The sequence below is a fragment of the Oncorhynchus mykiss genome, chromosome 20 (assembly GCF_013265735.2).
Source record: "Oncorhynchus mykiss isolate Arlee chromosome 20, USDA_OmykA_1.1, whole genome shotgun sequence".
In the NCBI taxonomy this organism is placed as follows: Eukaryota; Metazoa; Chordata; class Actinopteri; order Salmoniformes; family Salmonidae; genus Oncorhynchus; species Oncorhynchus mykiss.
Genome location: NC_048584.1, coordinates 14,520,269 through 14,544,532, shown reverse-complemented (window position 1 = coordinate 14,544,532; position 24,264 = coordinate 14,520,269). Strand labels below are relative to the sequence as shown.

General features: G+C 44.5%; 2 protein-coding genes across 3 annotated transcripts; one reads left to right on the top strand and one right to left on the bottom strand.

Moving 5' to 3' along the window:
• The first annotated feature begins 78 nt into the window (after positions 1–78).
• Positions 79–15,519, top strand: LOC110499028 (VPS35 endosomal protein sorting factor like). Of its 2 annotated transcripts, none has more exons than XM_036955874.1 (29): positions 79–198; positions 550–649; positions 961–1,146; positions 1,352–1,471; positions 1,576–1,600; positions 1,733–1,815; positions 1,910–2,038; positions 3,747–3,831; positions 3,991–4,047; positions 4,134–4,242; positions 5,115–5,162; positions 5,265–5,358; positions 5,591–5,791; positions 7,432–7,478; positions 11,618–11,729; positions 11,860–11,976; positions 12,071–12,124; positions 12,236–12,379; positions 12,483–12,568; positions 12,710–12,790; positions 12,879–12,942; positions 13,079–13,177; positions 13,397–13,474; positions 13,567–13,681; positions 13,784–13,923; positions 14,014–14,179; positions 14,469–14,587; positions 14,694–14,840; positions 14,944–15,519. In XM_036955874.1, the coding sequence occupies exons 1-29, from the start codon at positions 182–184 to the stop codon at positions 15,040–15,042; spliced, it is 2,922 nt and encodes a 973-aa protein (XP_036811769.1). In that variant the 5' UTR covers positions 79–181; the 3' UTR covers positions 15,043–15,519. The 2 variants fall into 2 exon arrangements, with proteins under 2 accessions (XP_036811769.1, XP_036811770.1); XM_036955875.1 differs by having other exon boundaries at positions 80–198; positions 4,146–4,242.
• Positions 15,520–15,620: 101 nt separating this feature from the next.
• On the bottom strand, positions 15,621–24,244 carry LOC110499031 (Golgi to ER traffic protein 4 homolog). The gene is made up of 9 exons (XM_021575860.2): positions 23,292–24,244; positions 19,109–19,187; positions 18,867–18,948; positions 18,616–18,765; positions 18,382–18,520; positions 18,122–18,262; positions 17,949–18,024; positions 17,768–17,840; positions 15,621–17,675 (listed from the first exon to the last, which is right to left on the bottom strand). Exons 1-9 carry the CDS (start codon positions 23,432–23,434, stop codon positions 17,593–17,595), a joined length of 966 nt encoding a protein of 321 aa, XP_021431535.2. The 5' UTR covers positions 23,435–24,244; the 3' UTR covers positions 15,621–17,592.
• Positions 24,245–24,264: the final 20 nt, after the last annotated feature.

Genomic DNA, 24,264 nt, shown 5'->3' with positions numbered 1-24,264 from the left:
TTCCGTATTGATCTGTTGATCTATTCAATTTACGCTAAGCCACCCATCCTTTTTTTGATTTTTATGTTTAATGAGTACTTTAAAAAAAATCTGGACAAATCTCTTATTAGAGGACAAAACTGTGTCGTCTCCAAATTGGTACTACAACCAGGAAGCGTAGACGTCATATGACTGGAGAAAAATGGCTGCTGTGCAGTGGTAAGATGCTTCTTTTCTGATCCTAAATCTGTTTTTGGTGTCCTTTAAATCTTTAAGAGTATGAAATTGACATCAAAACAAGATAGCTAGATGCATAAAAAAACAAATGAAAATGCGCGTGGTCTGTCTGATCTTGCTGTCATAAGTCACGAGCTGTCAACTTTTTATTTATTTTTCTATCTCGATGTCAGCGAGAATAACATTCAGCATCAAAGTACAATCTGAAAAAGAACACACTTCTACGTGCAGGATCCTCATATTTCGCAAATATTGCGCTATGTTTGTATTAATGCAGGTTTATTCCAGAGACTTCTGAGTAAATCAAGCTGTAACATATGTTTTCCGCGACAGGCACTCTCGTGCACGCAGGTATGAGTCTGAACTGCAGAGCTGTGGCCTGGAGGTTGCCCCAGTGGAGTTTAGCGACTACCATCCCCTCAAGTCCATCACTGTGAGTAGGGCACTGTATGTTGTTGATGCACACCATATGTGGCAAAGAAATTGATACTTATTGTATGTAGGCTTAATTTCTTCTCATCATCATCATTAATGCAAGAGTAAATCATCCTACCATAGAACATGTTTCTAACCACTTGAGCATAGCTCTCTGTGTGTGTGTGTGTGTGTGTGTGTGTGTGTGTGTGTGTGTGTGTGTGTGTGTGTGTGTGTGTGTGTGTGTGTGTGTGTGTGTGTGTGTGTGTGTGTGTGTGGCCCAGTAGTAAACAACTTGTACACCTCCACCCATCCATACATACCACACAGGTGACAGACTCCAAGTCGCGGAGGGGAGCGCGTAAAGGCAGCACCTCCTCCTCTTCCTCCTCTTCCAGCTCTGTGGCACCAGATCCCCTGAGCTCCATGCTGGATGGAACGGACCCCCTGTCCATGTTTGCCGCAGCCTCTGCCAGCGAGTCCCCTCTAACCCTCTCACAGAGCAGCTCTACTGGGGTGAGTGTTTCACTAGGGGTGTGGATAGAATTAAATACTCACTGAGGGATAGATGGGAGGTTTGATAGTGGGATATTTGTATTGTGTCTCGTTATGGAGGCGTTGTCTCTTAAAAGGATGTTAAAAATAAAGCAACATGCACAATTTCCTCCTCTCTCTCTCGCTCTCGCTCACTCAAAAATGTTTTTCTCTGTGCTCTGTTCAGGACTTGGGTAGAGGAAAGAGGAGGGAGAAGGAGGATGAGGTTGGAGTGGACTTTGAACCGTGGTCATCCAAACGGGGAGAAATCCTTGCCAGGTTCACTACCACGGAGAAGCTCTCCATTGTGAGCAATGATTATGTTTTAAGATACCTCAGAGAAACATTTCCCCTTTCCCATCCTCGGTAATGGGACGAAGACTAACTTCTCTCTCTTGTTTTTTTTGACAGAATCTCTTCATGGGCTCAGAGAAAGGTAAGTCTACTCCAACATTTATAGTCTTTGATATACCAGATCCCCTATTCTGAAAGCCTGCTCGATTGAGTCGAGACAACAACAAAAAAACATGCACACGTGCACTGTTGTGGCACTTCTGTCATTCTCCAGGCAAGGCTCCCAGTCTTGCCTCCTCCTCTGCTGTATCGGAGAAGGTGCGAACTCGCCTAGAGGAGCTGGATGACCTGGAAGAGGTAAGTACAGCAGAACAGCCAGAACATTCTCTGTTGAGTTTTGTTGCCAAGAATGTTAGTGTTTCCGTCTCTAGTGTTGTGTGTCTGCCGTCAGGGGTCTCAGCGGGAGCTGCTGAATCTGTCCCAGCAGGACTATGTGAACCGTATCGAGGAGCTAAACCAGTCTCTAAAAGAGGCCTGGGCCTCCGACCAGAAGGTCAAGGCCCTCAAGATCGTCATCCAGGTCAGAACTGCAATACTTGTAGCAAATCTATTACAATGTCATACAGTGCCTTGCGAAAGTATTCGGCCCCCTTGAACTTTGCGACCTTTTGCCACATTTCAGGCTTCAAACATAAAGATATAAAACTGTATTTTTTTGTGAAGAATCAACAACAAGTGGGACACAATCATGAAGTGGAACGACATGTATTGGATATTTCAAAAAATTTTAACAAATCAAAAACTGAAAATTGGGCGTGCAAAAATATTCAGCCCCTTTACTTTCAGTGCAGCAAACTCTCTCCAGAAGTTCAGTGAGGATCTCTGAATGATCCAATGTTGACCTAAATGACTAATGATGATAAATACAATCCACCTGTGTGTAATCAAGTCTCCGTATAAATGCACCTGCACTGTGATAGTCTCAGAGGTCCGTTAAAAGCGCAGAGAGCATCATGAAGAACAAGGAACACACCAGGCAGGTCCGAGATACTGTTGTGAAGAAGTTTAAAGCCAGATTTGGATACAAAAAGATTTCCCAAGCTTTAAACATCCCAAGGAGCACTGTGCAAGCGATAATATTGAAATGGAAGGAGTATCAGACCACTGCAAATCTACCAAGACCTGGCCGTCCCTCTAAACCTTCAGCTCATACAAGGAGAAGACTGATCAGAGATGCAGCCAAGAGGCCCATGATCACTCTGGATGAACTGCAGAGATCTACAGCTGAGGTGGGAGACTCTGTCCATAGGACAACAATCAGTCGTATATTGCACAAATCTGGCCTTTATGGAAGAGTGGCAAGAAGAAAGCCATTTCTTAAAGATATCCATAAAAAGTGTTGTTTAAAGTTTGCCACAAGCCACCTGGGAGACACACCAAACATGTGGAAGAAGGTGCTCTGGTCAGATGAAACCAAAATTGAACTTTTTGGCAAGAATGCAAAACGTTATGTTTGGCGTAAAAGCAACACAGCTGAACACACCATCCCCACTGTCAAACATGGTGGTGGCAGCATCATGGTTTGGGCTTGCTTTTCTTCAGCAGGGACAGGGAAGATGGTTAAAATTGATGGGAAGATGGATGGAGCCAAATACAGGACCATTCTGGAAGAAATCCTGATGGAGTCTGCAAAAGACCTGAGACTGGGACGGAGATTTGTCTTCCAACAAGACAATGATCCAAAACATAAAGCAAAATCTACAATGGAATGGTTCAAAAATAAACATATCCAGGTGTTAGAATGGCCAAGTCAAAGTCCAGACCTGAATCCAATCGAGAATCTGTGGAAAGAACTGAAAAATGCTGTTCACAAATGCTCTCCATCCAACCTCACTGAGCTCGAGCTGTTTTGCAAGGAGGAATGGGAAAAAAATCTTGATGTGCAAAACTGATAGAGACATACCCCAAGCGACTTACAGCTGTAATCACAGCAAAAGGTGGCGCTACAAAGTATTAACTTAAGGGGGCTGAATAATTTTGCACGCCCAATTTTTCAGTTTTTGATTTGTTAAAAAAGTTTTAAATATCCAATAAATGTCGTTCCACTTCATGATTGTGTCCCACTTGTTGTTGATTCTTTACAAAAAAAATACAGTTTTATATCTTTATGTTTGAAGCCTGAAATGTGGCAAAAGGTCGCAAAGTTCAAGGGGGCCGAATACTTTCGCAAGGCACTGTATATTTACAACGTCATGTCTGTCTTATGTCATTGTATGTGTGTGTCTTAGTGCTCCAAGCTGCTGTCAGACACAGCTGTGATTCAGTTCTACCCAAGCAAGTTTGTCCTCATCACAGACATTCTGGACACCTTTGGTAAGTACTGAGGACTGGCCTGTCACTTCAATTGCAGGGCATTCTATAGTAACATAGTCACATTTTTCACATTGGATGCTGTAGTGGGTTTTGATTTGTTGTCGGGAAGGGGTCACGTTATTTTTAGGTGACCAAAATGTCTCTCTCTCTCTCTCTTAGGACGTCTGGTGTATGAGAGGATCTGGTCCATGTGTTCTGACCCTCGCCCCCTACCAGGTATGTCCTGTGTGTCGCGTCGGTGTGTCACACCAAGTGCTCTCCATGGTCCTTCCTTTAAAAAAAAGAAGTTATTATTTATTCAGATTACTCTCCAGACTCCTTTACAGCTGATGAAGTGAATGACACGGCCAAGGAGACCTGCCTCAACTGGTTCTTCAAAATTGCCTCCATCAGAGAGCTCATCCCACGACTGTATCCTTTATAATACACATCGACTTTCCAGTAGCACACTGAGTTGTTCATGCATACGTACAGTTACCATATACAGTGAGCTCCAGAAGTATTGGGACAGTGGCACATTTTGTGTTGTTGTTTTGTCTCTGTACTCCAGCACTTTGGATTTGAAAATAACACAATGACTATGAGTTTAAAGTAAAGACTGTCAGCTTTAATTTGAGGGTATTTTTCATCCATTCACCCCCCCCCCCCCCTTCCACACACACACACACACACATTTTAGGGGACAAAAAGTTTTGGTACAAATTCACTTATGTGTATTAAAGTAGTCAAAAGTTCAGTATTTGGTCCCATATTCCTAACATGCAATGATTGCATCAAGCTTGTGACTACAAACTTGTTGGATGCGTTTGCTGTTTGTTTTTGGTTCCGTTTCCGATTATTTTGTACCCTACATAAATGAATGGTAAATCATGTATTGTGCCATTTTTGAGTCACTTTTACTGTAAATAAGAATAGAATATATTTCTAAACACTTCTATATTCATGTGGATGCTACAATGATTACGGATAGTTCCACAATGATTACGGATAGTTCCACAATGATTACGGATAGTCCTGAATTCATCATGAATAATGATGAGTGAGAAAGTTACAGACGCACAAATATCATACCCCACAAGACATGTTAACCTCTCACCATTACAATAACAATTTTTGGGGGGTCTGTTAGCATCATTTCAAATCCAAAGTGCTGGAGTACAGAGCCAAAGTAACAAACAATGTGTCACTGTCCCAATACCTTTTTGGAGCTCACTGTATCTACATATGTCTCTGATCACATGCTTACACAGTGGTTTGAGTTGAATCCTTGACTCCACATGCAGATATGTCGAGGTAGCTCTCCTGAAGTGTAACCGTTTCTTGACCAAGTGGTTAGTATCCCTCCCATGTTTCCCTCACCTCGCTCTAGCACCACTCTCTCATCCGTCTGGCCGTCCGCTCACTGGTTTCACTCCATCTCTCTGTGTTCTCAGTGGGATCCAAGAGACGGTGCCTCGCCTCACAGCTATGATCCGGGGGATAGGGGACCCCCTGGTGGCCGTGTATGCCCGGGCCTACCTCTGTCGGGTGAGACTGGCTTCCAGAACATATTTTCTCTCAACTCTCTCTCTCTCATTGGTTGTCCTCATTTACAGAGATTTCAACCGCCCCTCTTGCTTTTTTCCCCCGGTATTACATTTTGGCTCAGTCATGAGAATGGGATACGTTCTCTCTTCTCCCTCTCTAATCTCCCTATTTTCTTCCTCTACTCGTATCCACCAATCCCCTCTCTCTCTGCATCCATCTCTCTCCGGGCCAGATTGGGATGGAGGTGGCTCCTCACCTGAAGGACAGCCTGAACAAGAACTTCTTTGACCTGCTGGGGACGTTCCGTCAGATCCATGGCGACAGTGTCCAGAACCAGCTGGTCCTGCAGAGGGTGGAGATCCCCGTCTACCTGACCCTCTACTCCCCCGCCATCCACTGGATCCTACAGTGTGTCTCCTACAGAGCACCAGAGGTACATTGCCACCCAGCGTAACACATCCACAGTGGTCCCACAGTATCCACCGATAACAGTTATGTAGTTATTGTATTGGGGATATCCCCATAACAGTCGCTGGCATGTAAACTCAGGGGGAAAAAAAAGAAAAGTCCTCTCACTGTCAACGGCGTTTATTTTCTGCAAACTTAACACATGTAAATATTTGTATGAGCATAACAAGATTCAACAACTGAGACATAAACTGAACAAGTTCCACAGACATATGGAATAATGTGTCCCTGAACAAAGGGGGGGTCAAAATCAAAAGTAACAGTCAGTATCTGGTGTGGCCACCAGCTGCATTAAGTACTGCAGTGCATCTCCTCCTCATGGACTGCACCAGATTTGCCAGTTCTTTCTGTGAGATGTTACCCCACTCTTCCAGCAAGGCACCTCCAAGTTCCCAGACATTTCTGGGGGGAATGGCTCTAGCCCTCACCCTCCGATCCAACAGGTCTCAGACGTGCTTAATGGGATTGAGATCCGGGCTCTTCGCTGGCCATGGCAGAACACTGACATTCCTTTCTTGCAGGAAATCACGCACAGAACGAGCAGTATGGCTGGTGGCATTGTCATGCTGGAGGGTCATGTCAAGATGAGCTTGCAGGAAGGGTACCACATGAGGGAGGAGGATGTGTTCCCTGTAATGCACAGCGTTACGATTGCCTGCAATGACAACGAGCTCAGTCCGATGTTGCTGTGAAAGACCGCCCCAAACAATGAATGACAATCCACATCCAAATCGATCCCGCTCCAGATTTGAAATAACACAACATCCTCAGTGTAACGCTCATTCCTTTGACGATAAACGCGAATCCGACCATCACCTCTGGGTGAGACAAAACCGCGACTCGTCAGTGAAGAGCACTTTTTGCCAGACCTGTCTGGTCCAGCGGCGGTGGGTTTGTGCCCATAGGTGACGTTGTTGCCGGTGATGTCTGGTGAGGACCTGCCTTACAACAGGCCTACAAGCCCTCAGTCCAGCCTCTCTCAGCCTGTTGCGGACAGTCTGAGCACTGATGGAGGGATTGTGCGTTCCTGGTGTAACTCAGGCAGTTGTTGTTGCCATCCTGTACCTGTCCCGCAGGTGTGATGTTTGGATATACCGATCCTGTGAAGGTGTTGTTACACATGGTCTGCCACTGCGAGGACGATCAGCTGTCCGTCCTGTCTCCCTGTAGCGCTGTCTTAGGCGTCTCACAGTACGGACATTGCAATTTATTGCCCTGGCCACATCTGCAGTCCTCATGCCTCCTTGCAGCATGCCTAAGGCACGTTCACGCAGATGAGCAGGGACCCTGGGCATCTTTTTTTGTGTGTGTTTTTCAGAGTCAGTAGAAAGGCCTCTTTAGCGTCCTAAGTTTTCATAACTGTAACCTTAATTGCCTACCGTCTGTAAGGTGTTAGTGCCTTAACGACCGTTCTACAGGTGCATGTTCATTCATTGTTTATGGTTCATTGAACAAGCATGGGAAACAGTGTTTAATCCCTTTACAATGAAGATCTGTGAAGTTATTTGGATTTTTACAAATGACCTTTGAAAGACAGGGTCCTGAGAAAGGGACGTTTTATTTATTTTTTGCTGAGTTTATTTGACATCCATTGTTCCATTGCAGGCCCTGCTAACAGAGATGATGGAGAGATGCAAAAAGCTTGGGAATAAGTGAGTACTCCTCTACACCAGAGGGATTTCTTTAGAAGCCAGATGCACTGGGTTGCCGTGTGGTGGCACACGTTCCTGTAATACAGATCAAATGTTATTTGTCACACGCTTCGTAAACGACAGGTGCAGACAAACAGTGAAAAGCTTACTTATGGGGCCCTCCCAATGCAGAGAGAAAAATAGAGAAATAATTTTAAAAAATTATAACTCTAGGAATAAATACACAGTGAGTTGGCTATTTACACGAGGTACCAGCACTGAGTCGATGTGCAGGGTTACGAGTTTGAGGTAGATATGTAGGTAGGGATAAAGTGACTTGGCAACAGGATAGATTATAAGCAGTAGCAGCAGTGTACGTGATGAGTCAAAAGAGTTGGTGCAAAAAGGGTCAATGCAGATAGTCCAGGTAGGACTGTGTGTGTGTGTGTGGACCATGATAATTCCTTAGTGATGTGGACACAGCGGAACTTGAAGCTAACGACCCGCTCCACTATATTCCTGTGGATGAGGGCGTTCTTGGCCCACTGTTTCCTGTAGTCCACGACCATCTCATTTCTCCTGCTGACATTGAGAGAAAGGTTGTTGTCCTGGCACCACACTGCCAGGTCTCTGACCTCCTCCCTATAGGCTGTCTCATCGTCGGTGATCAGGCCAACCACCGGTGTGTTGTCAGAAAACGTAATGATTGTGTTGGAGTCGTACGTGAACAGGAAGTACAGGTGGGGACTAAGAATGCACCCCTGAGGGGCCCCCGTGTTGAGGGTCAGCATTGCAGATTTGTTAGATTTGTTGTTACCTACTTTCACCACCTGGGGAGGCCCATCAGGAAGTCCAGGATCCAGTTGCAGAGGGAGGCGTTCAGTCCCAGGGTCCTGAGCTCAATGATGAGCTTGGAAGGTACTATGGTGTTGAACGCTGAGCTATACTCAATGAACAGCATTCTCAAATAGGTGTTCCTCTTGTCCAAGTGGGAGAGGGCGGTGCGGAGTACTATAGAGATTGTGTCATCTGTGGATCTGTTGGGCCGGTATGGGAACTAGAGTGGGTCCAGGGTGTCTTGGATGATGATGGAACTTCTGGAGGTCTCATGCATGGTTCAGTGTTGCTCACTTTGAGGCAAGCATAGACAGCATTTAGCTTGTCTGGTAGGCTTGTGTCAACTGGGCAGCTCGCGGACGGCTTTCCCTTTGTCTGTGATAGTTTGTGGGGACGACGTCGATGCACTTATTAATGAAGCCGGTGACTGATGTGGTAAACTCCTCAATGTTATCAGATGAATCCCAATACATCTACAGTCGTGGCCAAAAGTTTTGAGAATGACACAAATATTCATTTCCACAATGTTTGCTGCTTCAGTGCCTTTAGATATTTTTGTCAGCTGTTACTATGGAATACTGAAGTATAATTACAAGCATTTCATAAGTGTCAAAGGTTTTTATTGACAATTACATGAAGTTGATGCAAAGAGTCAATATTTGCAGTGTTGACCCTTCTTTTTCAAGACCTCTGCAATCTGCCCTGGCATTCTGTCAATCAACTTCTGGGCCACATCCTGACTGATGGCAGCCCATTCTTGCATAATCAATGCTTGGAGTTTGTCAGAATTTGTGGGTTTTTGTTTGTCCACCCGCCTCTTGAGGATTGATCACAAGTTCTCAATGGGATTAAGGTCTGGGGAGTTCCTGGCCATGGACCCAAAATATCAATGTTTTGTGCCCTGAGCCACTTAGTTATCACTTTTGCCTTATGGCAAGGTACTCCATCATGCTGGAAAAGGCATTGTTCGTCACCAAACTGTTCCTGGATGGTTGGGAGAAGTTGCTCTCGGAGGATGTGTTGGTACCATTCTTTATTCATGGCTGTGTTCTTTGGCAAAATTGTGAGTGAGCCCACTCCCTTGGCTGAGAAGCAACTCCACACATGAATGGTCTCAGGATGCTTTACTGTTGCCATGACACAGGTCTGATGGTAGCGCTCACCTTGTCTTCTCCAGACAAGCTTTTTTCCGGATGCCCCAAACAATCGGAAAGGGGTTTCATCAGAGAAAATGACTTTAGCCCAGTGCTCAGCAGTCCAATCCCTGTACCTTTTGCAGAATATCAGTCTGTCCCTGATGTTTTTCCTGGAGAGAAGTGGCTTCATGCTGCACTTCTTGACACCAGGCCATCCTCCAAAAGTCTTCGCCTCACTGTGCGTGCAGATGCACTCACACCTGCCTGCTGCCATTCCTGAGCAAGCTCTGCACTGGTGGTGCATCAATCCCGCAGCTGAATCAACTTTAGGAGACGGTCCTGGCGCTTGCTGGACTTTCTTGGGCGCCCTGAAGCCTTCTTCACAACAATTGAACCGCTCTCCATTAAGTTCTTGATGATCCAATAAATAGCAGCAATATCCTTGCCTGTGAAGCCCTTTTTGTGCAAAGCAATGATGACGGCATGTGTTTCCTTGCAGGTAACCATGTTTGACAGAGGAAGAACAATGATTCCAAGCACCACCTTCCTTTTGAAGCTTCCAGTCTGTTATTCGAACTCAATCAGCATGACAGAGTGATCTCCAGCCTTGTCCTCGTCAACACTCACACCTGTGTTAATGAGAGAATAACTGACATGATGTCAGCTGGTCCTTTTATGGCAGGGCTGAAATGCAGTGGAAATGTATTTTTGGGATTCAGTTCATTTGCATGGCAAAGAGGGACTTTGCAATTAATTGCAATTTATCTGATCACTCTTCATAACATTCTGGAGTATATGCAAATTGCCATCATACAAACTGACTGAGGCAGCAGACTTTGTGAAAATTAATATTTATGTCATTCTCAAAACTTTTGGCCACGACTGTAGGCTAGCGAAATAGTCCTGTCCTCTTCATCGGACGACATCCTTATTGAGCGCGTCGTTGATACTTCCTGTTTGAGTTTTGGCTTGTAAGGAGGAATCATTAGGATTGAATTATGGTCAGATATGCCAAAGGGAGTGCGAGGGAGGGCTTTGTATTTGTTTCTGTGTGTAGAGTAAATGTGATATAGACTTTTGTCGCCTCTAGTTGCACAGGTTACATGCATTCAACAATGATTTAAAATGGATTTCAGTTTACCTGTATTAAAATCTAGGAGCGCCGCCTCTGGATGTGCATTTTCTTTGCTTATGGCCCTATACAGCTCAATTAGTGTGGCCTTAGTGCAACATGAAACAATTTCAATGATTTTACTGATTTACATTTCATATAAGGAAATCTGTGGATTTCACATGACTGGGCAGGGGCACAGCCATGGGTGGGCCTCAGAGGGCATAGGCCAGGACCAGCCAATCAGACAGAAATACTCTTCAGTTTCATCAGCTGTCCGGGTGGCTGGTCTCAGATGATGCCGCAGGTGAAGAAGCCAGATGTGGAGGTCCTGGGCAGGCATGGTTACATGTGGTCTGTGGTTGTGAGGCCAGCTGGACGTACTGCCAAATTCTCTAAAATGAAATTGGAGGCAGCTTATGGTAGAGAAATGAACGTTCAATTCTCAGGCAACAGCTTTGGTGGACACTTATGCAGTCAGCATGCCAAATGCTTGATACATCTGTGGCATTGTGTTGTGTGACAAACTGCACATTTTAAGTGGCCTTTAATTTTCCCCAGCACAAGGTGCAGCTGTGTAATGATCATGCTGTTTGATCAACTTCTTGATATGCCACACCTGTCAGGTGGATGGATTATCTTGGCAAAGGAGAAATGCTCACTAACAGGGATGCAATCAAATTTGTGAACAACATTTTTGAGAAATAAGCTTTTTGTGCATATGGAACATTTCTGGGATCTTTTATTTCAGCTTATGAAACATGGGACCAACACTTTACATGTTGTGTTTATATTTTTGTTCTGTATAGATGAAAACTCTCTTGTTAAATAGTATGGTCTGCAGGTCATCATGAGGTATTCTAATTCAGGCGAGCAAGAAGTCGAGACTTCCTTAACATTAGAGACTGCGTACCAGTTGTTGTTAACAAAGATACACCCCCCCTGAACCTTACCCGATGCTGTCGTTTGGTTTTGAAGTTTCATATAAAAATCAACTAGATGTACAGTATATTATCCATGTCCACAGGAAGCCAAAACCGGGCATTGAGTCTCAACTAATGTTGATTTCCCCACAGTGCCCTGCTGCTGAACTCGGTGATGTGGGCGTTCAGGGCGGAGTTTATCGCGACGAGAGCCACCGACTTCATCGGCATGATCAAGGACTGTGATGAGGCAGGATTCCCTAAGGTTAGACACATCCACATTCACCATGTGCTCTAAAAATAGCATCGTTGCCCCTCCCTTCTGCCTCCATTATAGCTTTTATCTGGTATCTGTGTTGTTTACTCTTCAACTTCCTCTCTCTGTCCTCCTTCAGCACCTGTTGTTTGGCTCTCTGGGCCGCAGCCTGGCCTGTGCTGACCCTCCTGAGGCGGAAAGGCTGCCCATCCTCAATGAGGCCTGGAAGGTCATCACCAAAGTGCGAAGTCCACAGGTACAGAGCAAATAACAACCCTCTTAGACAATGAAGGCGTGCCTGGTGGTTCACATTAACAAAGGGTTGCAAATGTTTCCTTCTCTTATTCCAGGATTACATCAACTGTGCTGAGATCTGGGTGGAGTTCACCTGTCGTCACTTCACTGTGAGTGTCCAAGAGAACTACAGCGCTGCCACTGAAAGAGTTCTGAGCACAAGGGTCTCGAAATGACTCCGGCTTGTATATAATCCTCATTTTCTCTGTTCTTATTCCCAGAAACGTGAGGTCAACACTGTGCTCTCTGACATCATCAAGCACATGACCCCAGACCGGGCCTTTGAGGATGCCTATCCTCAGCTTCAGTCTGTGATACGGAAGATCCTCACCTACTTTCATGACTTCTCTGTCCTCTTCTCCATGGTAAGACTCGGTGTTGACATTCTCCAGTCTCAAACAATCACTTGTGTTTTATCAGCGGGTAGATCTAACTAGTTTCTCTGTGACCCCCCCCCCCTCTCCTCAGGAGCGTTTCCTTCCCTTCATGGACATGTTCCAGAAGGACAGCGTCAGGGTGGGGGTGTGTCTCTCCATCATGGACGTCTTCATCAAGTACGTCTGGTTTAGCCGACACCTTTTGCTGTTGTCATGCTAACGTGGCTAATGTCACCCAAGCGAAATGTCTCTTCCGCACTATACGTGTGAAGTGTTCGTGTCTATCCCTCATGTCTGTCTGCCTGTCTGTCTTCTCAGACACCAGCAGGAGCCCACTAGAGATCCTGTCATCCTCAACGCTCTACTCCACGTCTGCAAGACCATGCACGACTCTGTCAAGTAAGTAGCCAACTGTGTGTGTGTGTGTGTGTGTGCGTGCGCGAGGGGGGAATGTTCTAAATTACCCTACTCTCTCTGTGTCCCTTAGTGCTCTGACGCTGGAGGACGAGAAGAGATCTCTGGCCTTGTTGATCAATGGCTTCATACGCATGGTGAGTGTCTTTGACTCAGACTGCCCATCCTCTGGGTCTCCAGACACTCCTTCCCCTCCTGCATTTCCAAGGGTGACGGCTAGTGACTCAGCATATGTCTCTTTCTCTCCCTCTTTCTCTCCCTCCCTCTCTCCAGGTGTCGTTTGGCCGTGACTTTGAGCAGCAGCTGAGTTTCTGTGTGGAGGCCCGGGCCACCTTCTGTAACCTGGAGCCAGTGTTGGTGCAGCTCATCCACGTGAGTCCAGCACAGCCACCACATCCTACCTTCATCGTCTTATCTGTGTGCGCATGTGGGACCACACCTCGACGCGGTTCTGCTTTGCGTTGCAATACAAAGCCCACCTTCTTTAGACAGTTGATATGAATCTAGCTTAACCTTTATTTGAATCATTTTGTCGTGATCGTATATATACTGCACATACACACGCGCATAACTTTTGTCCTCTTCTCTCAGACTGTGAACCAGCTGGCCATGGAGACGAGGCGTGTGATGAGGGGGAGCCACTCCCGCAAGACTGCTGCTTTTGTCAGGGTGGGTCATGCAACCTCACTGTCTATAACCCCAACATCTGTGTCCTCAATATGGCCACTAATGCGTCACTGACTCCTCGGTCTCTCTCTCAGGCATGTGCTGCATACAGCTTCATCACCATTCCCTCCCTCACCAGCATCTTCAGCCGCCTCAACCTCTACCTGCTGTCTGGGCAGGTGGCCCTGGCCAACCAGTGTCTTTCCCAGGGTGAGTCTGAGTGTGCTCTGTTCAGAATAGACAGACCCAGAGTCCTGAGGTTTTCACCAGTTCTGAAGTGAATTCTCATTCACTGTTATCGCTCTCTCCTAGCGGATGCATTCCTGAAGGCAGCGGTCAGTGTGTTGCCAGAGGTGCCACGCAGTATCAGTATCGAGGGCAAACTGCGCTCTTCTGAGGGCTTCCTGCTTGACTTCATCAACAACTTCCTGTCAGCACTACTAGTTGTGCCGGTAAGGAAACATCCCTGCTTTCCCATAATGCTTGAAATAACTAAAGAACTAGATGTCAAGGAAGTACTTCCTGTGTGTGTGTGTGTCCAGGACCATCCAGAGGCAGGGGTGTTGTTCCTTGTGCGTGGGCTGCTCAACATGGTGCAGGACTACACCTGGGAGGACAACAGTGACGCCAAGGTCCATGTCTACATCAGCGCCCTGCCACTACTGGCTGCCATGAGTCAGGAGAGCTACCTCTACTCCATCCCCAAAGGTACTACCCAGAAACACACACCCTCTTCTCCCATACGTTTCAGGTTTATGTGGCATGTAATATAATACTATATGGCTTTTAGCTAACACTATTATCCAATGTGGCTTACAGTCATGCATTCATAATCGGGACCACCCGATTCCCGGGTGGTCCCGGGAATCGAACCCACTATCAGAGGGCCATATGATATTGGTCTCTCAGAATGGGCTAGAAATATAGAAGAGTGTGAACTTAAAGGATAATTTGAGTCAAAGCCAGCTAACACACATCCTTCCTTTCTCTTTTCCAGTGGACTCGAATGAAACACTTTATGGAGGAGATCCCAAGTTTTTGGCAGAGATCAACAAGTTATGTGAAACTCTGATTGGACAAGTGCTGGACCACCTCAAGACCTTGGGTAGAGATGAGGTAGGACGCACTATGCCAGTGCCCTGAGAATAGAATAGTCATACATTGTTTTTTGTATATATCCATAAACATGTTTAACTCTCTCTTATCCCTTCCTCTGTTGTAGAGTGTCCATAGACAGGGTAGTCTGGCCTTCTCTCTGTTTGGCTGCCTCCTAGCTCACGGGGACCTACGCAACAACAAACTCAACCAGCTGGCTGTCAACCTGTGGAATCTGAGCCACAAGCAGGGTTACTGCAACACACGCACCTCCGTGAGTAAAACACAGGCCGCTTGTAGCCATAGGAACAATAAAACATTGGAGAGATACAGTAGAAGTCCAATCATAATCTCTGTACACACATATTTCTCGACAGGTGCGGACATTAGAGTTCATCAAGCACCAGGCCCAGCAGCCAGACATGGCTTACCTTTCAGACATGCTCCACCGCCTCACCTTGCAGTCCAGGACCTGAGGACATCGACTGCATCCCCTTTTTCCTCCATATATCTATGTGCACTGGAGGAATTGTCTCACCTTGCAATTGCATTCTCTGTTTAGCGCCCACGATCTGTCAACCAGGATCTTGGAGGGCTTTAAATGTTCTGATTTTCATCCTTCAGTATTTCATTTGGACCTCGTAAACTAGGTGTATAGACTCTATAGCCAATCAACGGATTAATTCGAAAACTCAAGACGGATCAGTCCTCAAGGACTGGCGCTAGATAGCCCTGGAAACAGAGGTCCTTGGTACGCCATTGTTGGAAAGATAAACAAAAATAAAAAAAGAACAGATTCATGCAATGCTGTTAAAAGTCCCTGCATTTCAGTGATTGTATACTTGTTTATGGATTTGTACTGTACTGAAATTAAGTTTCTCCATTATGTGCTAACATTTTGTATATCATTGTAAAATTTCTGAACGTACGCGATTGAAAAAAGCAAAGAAAACATGGCGGTGTTGTGCATTTGTAACAAATGATTGGCTTCTCTAAATGCAAACAACTCTTTCAAGCCTAGCACTCTTTAAACAGACAGTGAGGACAGAGAAGCTATCATCAGTTGTTTATTTACTCAATTAGTGTAACATTTTAAAAGGCAAACCACCCCCATTAGCATTCTACTGAAACTAATCAAAAACAAAATGTTATGTTCCAACATGCCGGCTAGCTCGCTAGTGCCCCGGTCTGTCTAAAAGCCTTTGGTCACACAATTCCGGGTATCATTTCCTACACGTTTTGTGCCTTACCGTATGACTCACAAAGCAGGAGGAATATTTGATTCAGACCTTTATCCTATCCAGGCTACATATTGGTGCATTGAATAACCAGTGGCATTAACTTTTTTTCTTAAGTTAAGAGATGTTATAGTTGTAACACCCTAATGGACATCTTGACTATTATCAAGGCTTTAACTTTATAAAAACAAAGTATCTTGAGGTGGCTGTAGAGTAGCTTTGGAAGATTCACCCATGAGAATTTCTACAGCGGTTATAATTCCAAAACAGATATGAACCTGTAAAACATGAATTCAACAAAAAAAAAATCCTAAAACATGTGCAGTAGCAGAAGAAAATGTAAAAGTACTGATTTAAACAACCACTCTCTCCATGTAAATTAATATTCATTTTGGATACTGGAGTATGCATTTAAGCCCAACCCGGTAAGATAACTTAAGCTTCTGGATATAGGCAATATAATACTACGGTAGGCGGGGATTGTTTCAAGTTGTTTAATCTTCTCTTTGTCCGTCTGATCGCAGTCAAACATCTGGACCGACAAAATGGAGCAGTCACCAACTCGCTGAAAATGTACCTGGGGGGGGGGGGGGAGACGCCCAAAATAGAAGACTTCAACGGAACTGACTTGCATTTACATGAACATGCCAAACACATTCATCAACACACTCACAGCCACGTGTATATGATCTGAGCATACCCATCCACTCCTGTCAATTTAAACACATGTAATCTCCCATACGTAACAGATTATGAATAGTGATCAAATCCGGCTTTAGTTTGCAGCCAGGCATACGATGCCCGACAGGTAGAGGTAACTGACAGAATAAAGGAAACACTAACATAGCATCTTATTAGGACGTCGAGCAAGAACAGCTTCCATGCACATTGGCATAGATTCTAGTGTCTGGAAATCTATTGGGAGGGATGTGACACCATTCTTCCATCCTTTGGTGTTTTGTTGATGGAAAAACACTCTCAGGCACCGCTCCAGAATCTCACATAACTGTTCATTTGGGTTGAGATCTCGTGCCCTGTGGATGGGGGCATTGTCATCCTATAAGGGAATAGCCATGTTAGCCAAAATGATGGCCTGCCCAGCATTTTTACACACGACCCTAAGCAAGATGTGACGTTAATCCACCTGCTTTCATCCCTCATTTACTCAAGTGTTTCCAATATTTTGGGCAGTTACCTGTATGTCTCTCCCCAATGACACTATACCATGCAGCTCACCACACCCCCAAACACTCCTGACTATTATTGAACATTTACATGGATTACAAGTTGGTTATAGTAACTCTTTAATAGAAATTACTACCTCCACTTCCGGTGGATGCATGGTGAACGGGGAGAAAAAGCATTACTCCCTAGAGAGAAGTGTTTTTCATTGTTGTTGTATCCCAGGATGAGGTGTTATTTTAGGAGCTATAATTATGACAAATTAATATGCAGTCATTGTTGAATCTTTTCTGTCCCTGGGGATGAGAGAAAATAAGAAGTCCAGGAAGTAAGGATTGCAGCTGCTTTCCTTTGAAAAGACCAAAACTACACAGAAAATTGTCCAAAACTAAGAAACAAAAACGATGAAAATAAAACCTAACATAACTCAAACGGAAAGCATTTGCATTTCTGCGCAGTCCAGGCAGTGCTGAGAGGGAAAGTTTGGCCTGCTATTTGTTCTGGTTCTGGTTGGATGTCTTGGGGAACTGGGAGGTAGGGAGACCAGCACGCCTCTGCAACCACCTGGGAGGGGAGGGGGGGGTAGCCTTGCTCGTCCCAGAGCTCTCAGTCCAGCTCAATGGGGCTGCCGTCCTCCTGTGCTTCCTCTCCCTCCTCATCTGAACCCATCAGGCTGTTCAAAAGGTTTCCTGACAGACACAGAACACACTTCAATGAAACACACACAAAAAAACGCAGCTTTCAATGGTGAAATAGTCTGCAGTGAGTCACAAGCACTTACCGAGCAATCCACCATATGATGAGGACTGTTTGGGCGGCACCCCGAAGAAAAGCTGACCTATCCTGTCGAGATACTGACGCAAGCAGGCAGTCAATGGAACAGGAAAATTATTATTAGACACCATGCTGAGTTATAATGCTACGTGACCCCAGCGGGACACTCACTAAATGGTCAAACTCACCTCATTATACATAGGGTCCCTCTTCAGGGAAGGCTGATACTGTTCACATAGCACTGTGAACACTGTTAATTTCCCTCTGCAGACGAGAACATACAAGGGGAGGCACATTTATGAGAACCTGGCAAAACAATGTGGGTTCTATTCGAAGGGTGGTTGAACAAACAAGGCCTTACCCATCCACTGCCAGCAAGAGAAACCAGATGAAGTTGAGCAAGGGCTGAACAAAGGGAGGGCCCTTCTCTATTGAGGGGTGTTTCTGAGTATATGTGCTGAACACCACAGATGCACTGTTTTTGTTCTTTAGACAGAGGAACCTGAGCAGTGAGAGAGGGGGAGGGGAGGGACAGAGCTGAAAAAGCAATTAAACAACATAGCAAACAGCTATTGATGACAGACTGAAAACAGATCTAGGTGGCGCGAGACAGAGACTTACTGTAGGACGGCCTGCGCCACAAACATGTCCACCTCGCTGCGAAAGCCCCGCTGCGCTGAGTACTCCACCAGCATCTGGGCACAGCCCTCTCCATCAGAGGAGTGCAAGAAGTGGTAGCGAGACTCACTGTAGTTTTGCTCTAAACAGATAGAATTAAATCATATTCAAACTCTTTGTTGAGGGAAAAATGATATCTTTGCCGTTTAGAATGTTCAGAGTTTTCCCGTTGAATACCTTTCCACAAGGTGACTGCCAGGAGCTGATGCAGTTTGGGGGAGCCCAGCTTCCCCGAGCCGCCTGTGGACCACTTGAGTGCGCGGGACACAAATGCTACTCTCTCTGGGGAGTTAGGGTCCATCAAACTGAACAGCTTAGCCAGGTGCTCTGCAATGCAACACAGATGAGGTTAACACAGAGACGACGGTACACTGACACCAACTGTGTTCATAATGTTTAATTACGATGAAGTATGTATGTTCGCTCACCTAAGTCTTCGTCCTCTACCGTTGCCTCTGATTTCTCCAAAGACTCCAGCACCAACATTGACAGGTCTGCAGCACTGTTGAGCTGCGGATGACAAAAAAACAAACAGTAATTTGCCACAGAACTCTTATACAACTGTTAAGTTGTGAATTAATACGATTGCTAGCTATAGCGCTTAGACTCTAAAAGAGACGCTACAAAAACAACATTAATGTATGAATGGCAGTGCCAGGCTTTCTTATACCTGGTTGTAACTGAAGAAGAGCTGGGCACCATTGTACATCAACTCCCTGGCATCTGCATGCTTTGCCTGTGACATATACCTGTGTCAAACAGAGATGGCAAATGTTATGTCACTGACAAACTGCATTCAAACCAGGTTAAGAAAGTGGCAATAGGAATGGTAGTGTGGTGGTCCCACTAGGAAATACTGAGGGATGAAAAGTAGTACTCAGTCACTGGGCCAACATTTCTCAATATACAACAGTAAATAACAGTTAACTGTCACTCAGGGTGTTTTCACACTTGGTCCCTTTCAGCCAAAAAATGTAGGTAAGTTAAGTTGAAAGTGAAAAATCCAAAAGGAACTCAGACCCCTCAAAAGAGCCCCCGATGCGAACCGAACTGAGACCATCTGGTTCCCTTCCTTAGGGCAATGTGAACACAAAAATATACTACCGTTCAAAAGTTTGGGGTCACGAAGAAATGACCTTGTTTTTGAAAGAAAAATACATTTTTTGTCCATAAAATAACATCAAATTGATCAGAAATATAGTGTAGACATTGTTAATGTTGTAAATGACTATTGTAGCTGGAAGTGGCAGATTTTTTTTTAGGGAATATCTACATAGGCATACAGAGGCCCATTATGAGCAACCATCACTCCTGTGTTCCAATGGCCTGTTGTGTTAGCTAATCCAAGTTTAAAAGGCTGATTGATCATTAGAAAACCCTTTTGCAATTATGTTAGCATAGCTGAAAACGGTTGTGCTAATTAAAGAAGCAATAAAACTGGCCTTCTTTAGACTAGTTTACTATCTGGAGCATCGGCATTTGTGGGTTTGATTACAGGCTCAAAATGGCCAGAAACAAAATACTTTCTTCTGAAACTCATCAGTCTATTCTTGTTCTGGGAAATGAAGGCTATTCCATTTGAGAAATTGCAAAAAACTGAAGATCTCATACAACACTGGGTACTACTCCCTTCACAGAACAGCTCACACAGTCTCTAACCATAATAGAAAGATGAGTGGGAGGCCCCGGTGCACAACTGAGCAAGAGGACAAGTACATTAGAATGACTCATTTGAGAAACAGATGCCTCAAGTCCTCAATTGGCAGCTAGAGTAAATAGTACCTTTAAAACACCAGTCTCAACGTCAACAGCGAAGAGGCGACTCGGGATGCTGGCCTTCTAGGCATAGTTGCAAAGAAAAAGCCATGTCTCAGACTGGCCAATAAAAAGGAAAGATTAAGATGGGCAAAAGAACAGACACTGGACAGAGGAACTCTGTCTAAAAGGCCAGCATCCCAGTCACCTCTTCACTGTTGACTTTGAGACTGGTATTTTACAGGAACTATTTAATGAAGCTGCCAGTTGAGGACTTGTGAGTTGTCTGTTTCTTAAACTAAGCACTAATGTACTTGTCCTCTTGCTCAGTTGTGCACCGGGGCCTCCCACTCCTCTTTCTATTATGGTTCGTGCCAGTTTGAACTGTTCTGTGAAGGGAGTAGGAAACAGATCTTCAGTTTCTTGGCAATTTCTCGCAAGGGATAGCCTTCATTTCTCAGAACAAGAGACTGACGAGTTTCAGAAAAAAGTTCTTAGTTTCTGGACATTTTGAGCCTGTAATCGAACGCACAAATGCTGATGCTCCAGATACTCAACTAGTCTAAAGAAGGCCAGTTTTATTGCTTCTTTAAATCAGAACAACAGTTTTCAGCTGTGCTAATATTATTGCAAAAGGGTTTTCTAATAATCAATTAGCCTTTTAAAATTATAAACTTGGATTAGCTAACACAACGTGCCATTGGAACACAGGAGTGATGGTTGCTGATAATGGGCCTCTGTTACGACCTATGTAGTTATTCCATTTTTTATAATTTTTTTATCATACGTTTACAGCTACAATAGTAATTTACAACATTAACAATGTCTACACTGTATTTCTGATCAATTTGATGTTATTTTAATGGATGAAAAAAATATGCTTTTCTTTAAAAAATAAGCAAATTTCTAAGTGACCCCAAACTTCTAAACTGTAGTGTGTGTGTGTGTGTGTGTGTGTGTGTGTGTGTGTGTGGAGTTTTGTACTGACACAATGTTAAGATTATTTATTTGCAATTATGTTAATCTACAGGCTAAGAGTTCTTCTTAAGCTGTTTATTCAATTTTGAAGTGTGAGAAGACAACAACGTACACTATACACAAAAGTATATGGACACACCCCTTCAAATTAGTGGATTCGGCTATTTCAGCCACACCGTTGCTGACATGTTTATAGAATCGAGCACACAGCCATGGAATCTCCATAGACAAACATTGGCTGTAGAATGGCCTTACTGAAGGGCCCAGTGACTTTCAACGTGGCACCGTAATGGGATCCCATCTTTCTAACAAGTCAGTTCGTCAAATGTATGCCCTGTTAGAGCTGCCCTGGTCAACTAAGTGCTGTTAATGTGAAGTGGAAATGTCTAGGAGCAACAACGGCTCAGCCGCGAAGTGATAGGCCACAAAATTTGTCCTCGGTTGCAACACTCACTACTTAATTCAAAACTGCCTTAGGAAGCCTAAGATCACCATGACCAATGCCAAGCGTTGGCTGGAGTTGTGTAAAGCTTGCTGCTATTGGACTCTGGAGCAGTGGAAACGCGTTCTCTGGAGTGATTCACCATTTGGAAGTCCGACAGACTAATCTGGGTTTGGCGGATGCAAGGAGAACGCTACCTGCCGAAATGCATAGTGCCAACTGTAGAGTTTAGTGGAGGAGGTCAAATGGTCTGGGGCTGTTTTTCATGGTTCGGGCTAGGCCCCTTAGTTCCAGTGGAGGGAAATCTTAATGCTACAGCATACAATGACATTCTAGACGAGCCCTGACCACAACCCCACCAAACACCTTTGGGATGAATTGGAACACAGACTGCGAGCCAGGCCTAATCGCCAACATCAGTACCCAACCTCACTAATGCGCTTGTGGCTGAATGGATGCAAGTCCAAGCAGCAATGTTCCAATATCTAGTTGACAGCCTTCCCAGAAGAGTGGAGGCTGTTATAGCAGTAAAAGGGGGACCAACTCCATATTAATGCCAATGATTTTGGAATGAGATGTTTGACAAGCATATGTCCACATACTTTTGATCATGTAGTGTATTTGGTGAGAATCACACCATAGTTACAAAATCCATTCTAGCTCTTAAAGGTCAGTTGCCGACATTGGGTGTACAATTTTCAATTAAGCCTACAACATTATTTAATCTGCTGCCAATAATATTTACATGTTAATATTATCTTCTGCTTACAATGACTATGTCTCACGTTTAAACTAAATGCAATCTATTAGCTTCCAAAATGTATGTTGGTATATCTAGCTGTCTGAAGGAATGGCTTGTCCTATACTTTTACCCAGAGTGTAGTGAGTGAATGTTGGAAAAATATCTTGGTACCTTTCTAAACATAGCAATGTGAACGCAAAGGGAAAGTCGTTCTTTCGCTTTTTTACCCCAGAGTTCACTTCTTTAAATAGTACTATATGTGAAAACACCCTTAGTTAACGTAAAGGCTGTGGCCACACAGTTCTCATGTGCAGTTAGGCTACCTGTCATGACTGTCAAACGTGGGAGCTCATCCAACAGCAAGTTAATGAATGAGACCATAGTGATGGTGACGGGAAGTCATGAATCGTGGGCAATACCAAACACCATAGCTTAATTGATTGTGCATGCTTAGCAAAGTTGACTAGCTTACGTTAAGTAGTTTCTTTTATCTACATTTACTAACCAGCTAACTACAAACCAAGCTAGATGGCAAGTTAGTTAGCGTTAGCTAACTAGTACTTGACATGGTTTTTGCTGGGCTTGGGCTGACAGTCTGTACTGTTTGTAAGTGTGCCAGGTTAGTGAACTGTATCTTTACTAAACGAACATGGGCATTGCGGGTAGATAGCTAGCTAGCTAACGTTAGTAAAGGAGAAGGGTTGGCGCTAGCTTATATTATTGCGACATTGACGAGCTAACTAGGCTAGCTAGCTAGGCGGATAATTCCAGTGATTGACGCATAAGTGTCCATTCAAAAATAAGGACTGACCCGAGTGGGTGGGGCAGTACCGTGAATCGACGAATCATACAATTTAATGGAGGCAGCAAGGTTGCTAAGCAGAAAGATCAGAAAAATGAAGGCCCAAGAAGCTAACGAAAATGTTAATTTCTTACCTAAAAAACAAGGTTTTGTACATCTGGTGAGCCTCATAGTAATCTCCCTTTTCTACACTCGCTCGCAGTTTCCCTTCAACCCGCTGCGTTCCTCCACGGTTTCTTGCGCTGGAGCACTTCAGAGCCTCCTGCTCCGACATCATTGTTCCCAGCAGCTCGGCCCAACAACCAAGCCAAGCGTTGACAGTGCAGAAAGCGGATGCACAAAAAAATACCTATGACCTATTTCACTTGCCGTAGTTAGGTATTTGCCATCCAGTGTCTAAATTCCCCGCTAAATATTTCACCGCTATTTTCATTTCACTATTTCTTAGACACTGAAACACATTGTTGTATTAGTTACCTTTATCTAGCTATGTGTATTAGCTCTGGTCTAAGGCGTTAATGTCATGTAGATATGACCTGGCTTTCTGACGATACTTGGTAAGCACCGATAGCCAAGCTATCATTATTCAATGTAATAGTTATATAGCTAGTTAAATTAACTTATCATTTTAAGCCATCTCATAATAATCATATGCAGTGGGGCACCCATGTCAACCAAACTTCATCCTGGTCTGGAAGGTGGAGCACATTACTGTATGTAACGTTAGCTCGCTAACGGTATAGTACTTTATCACAAAACGTTGAATGTGTGATAAGGCTAGAAAATCCCACTATGCTGTATTGCTGTTCTGTGGAGATTCAGTGTATGTCCAGTCCAGCTCTGAGCAGCTCCTGTGAGGGGAAAAAATACATCACCGGTATCCTCAAAGACAGAGTACGAAACTCTTGACAACTGCTGCCCCTCCCTCATTGTCGAGTGATTCTACCACCGCAGATGAATAGCGACCGCTGCACCTGAGAATTCGCCACCCAGCACTCATGGATCCAGATTTCTCTGTTCAGTCTAGGACGAGTGTGCCATACATACTCTCCGTTGTGTATTTTTCCCCAAGTTATTGGACATATGTCAAAATCTGTGTGTGAATGT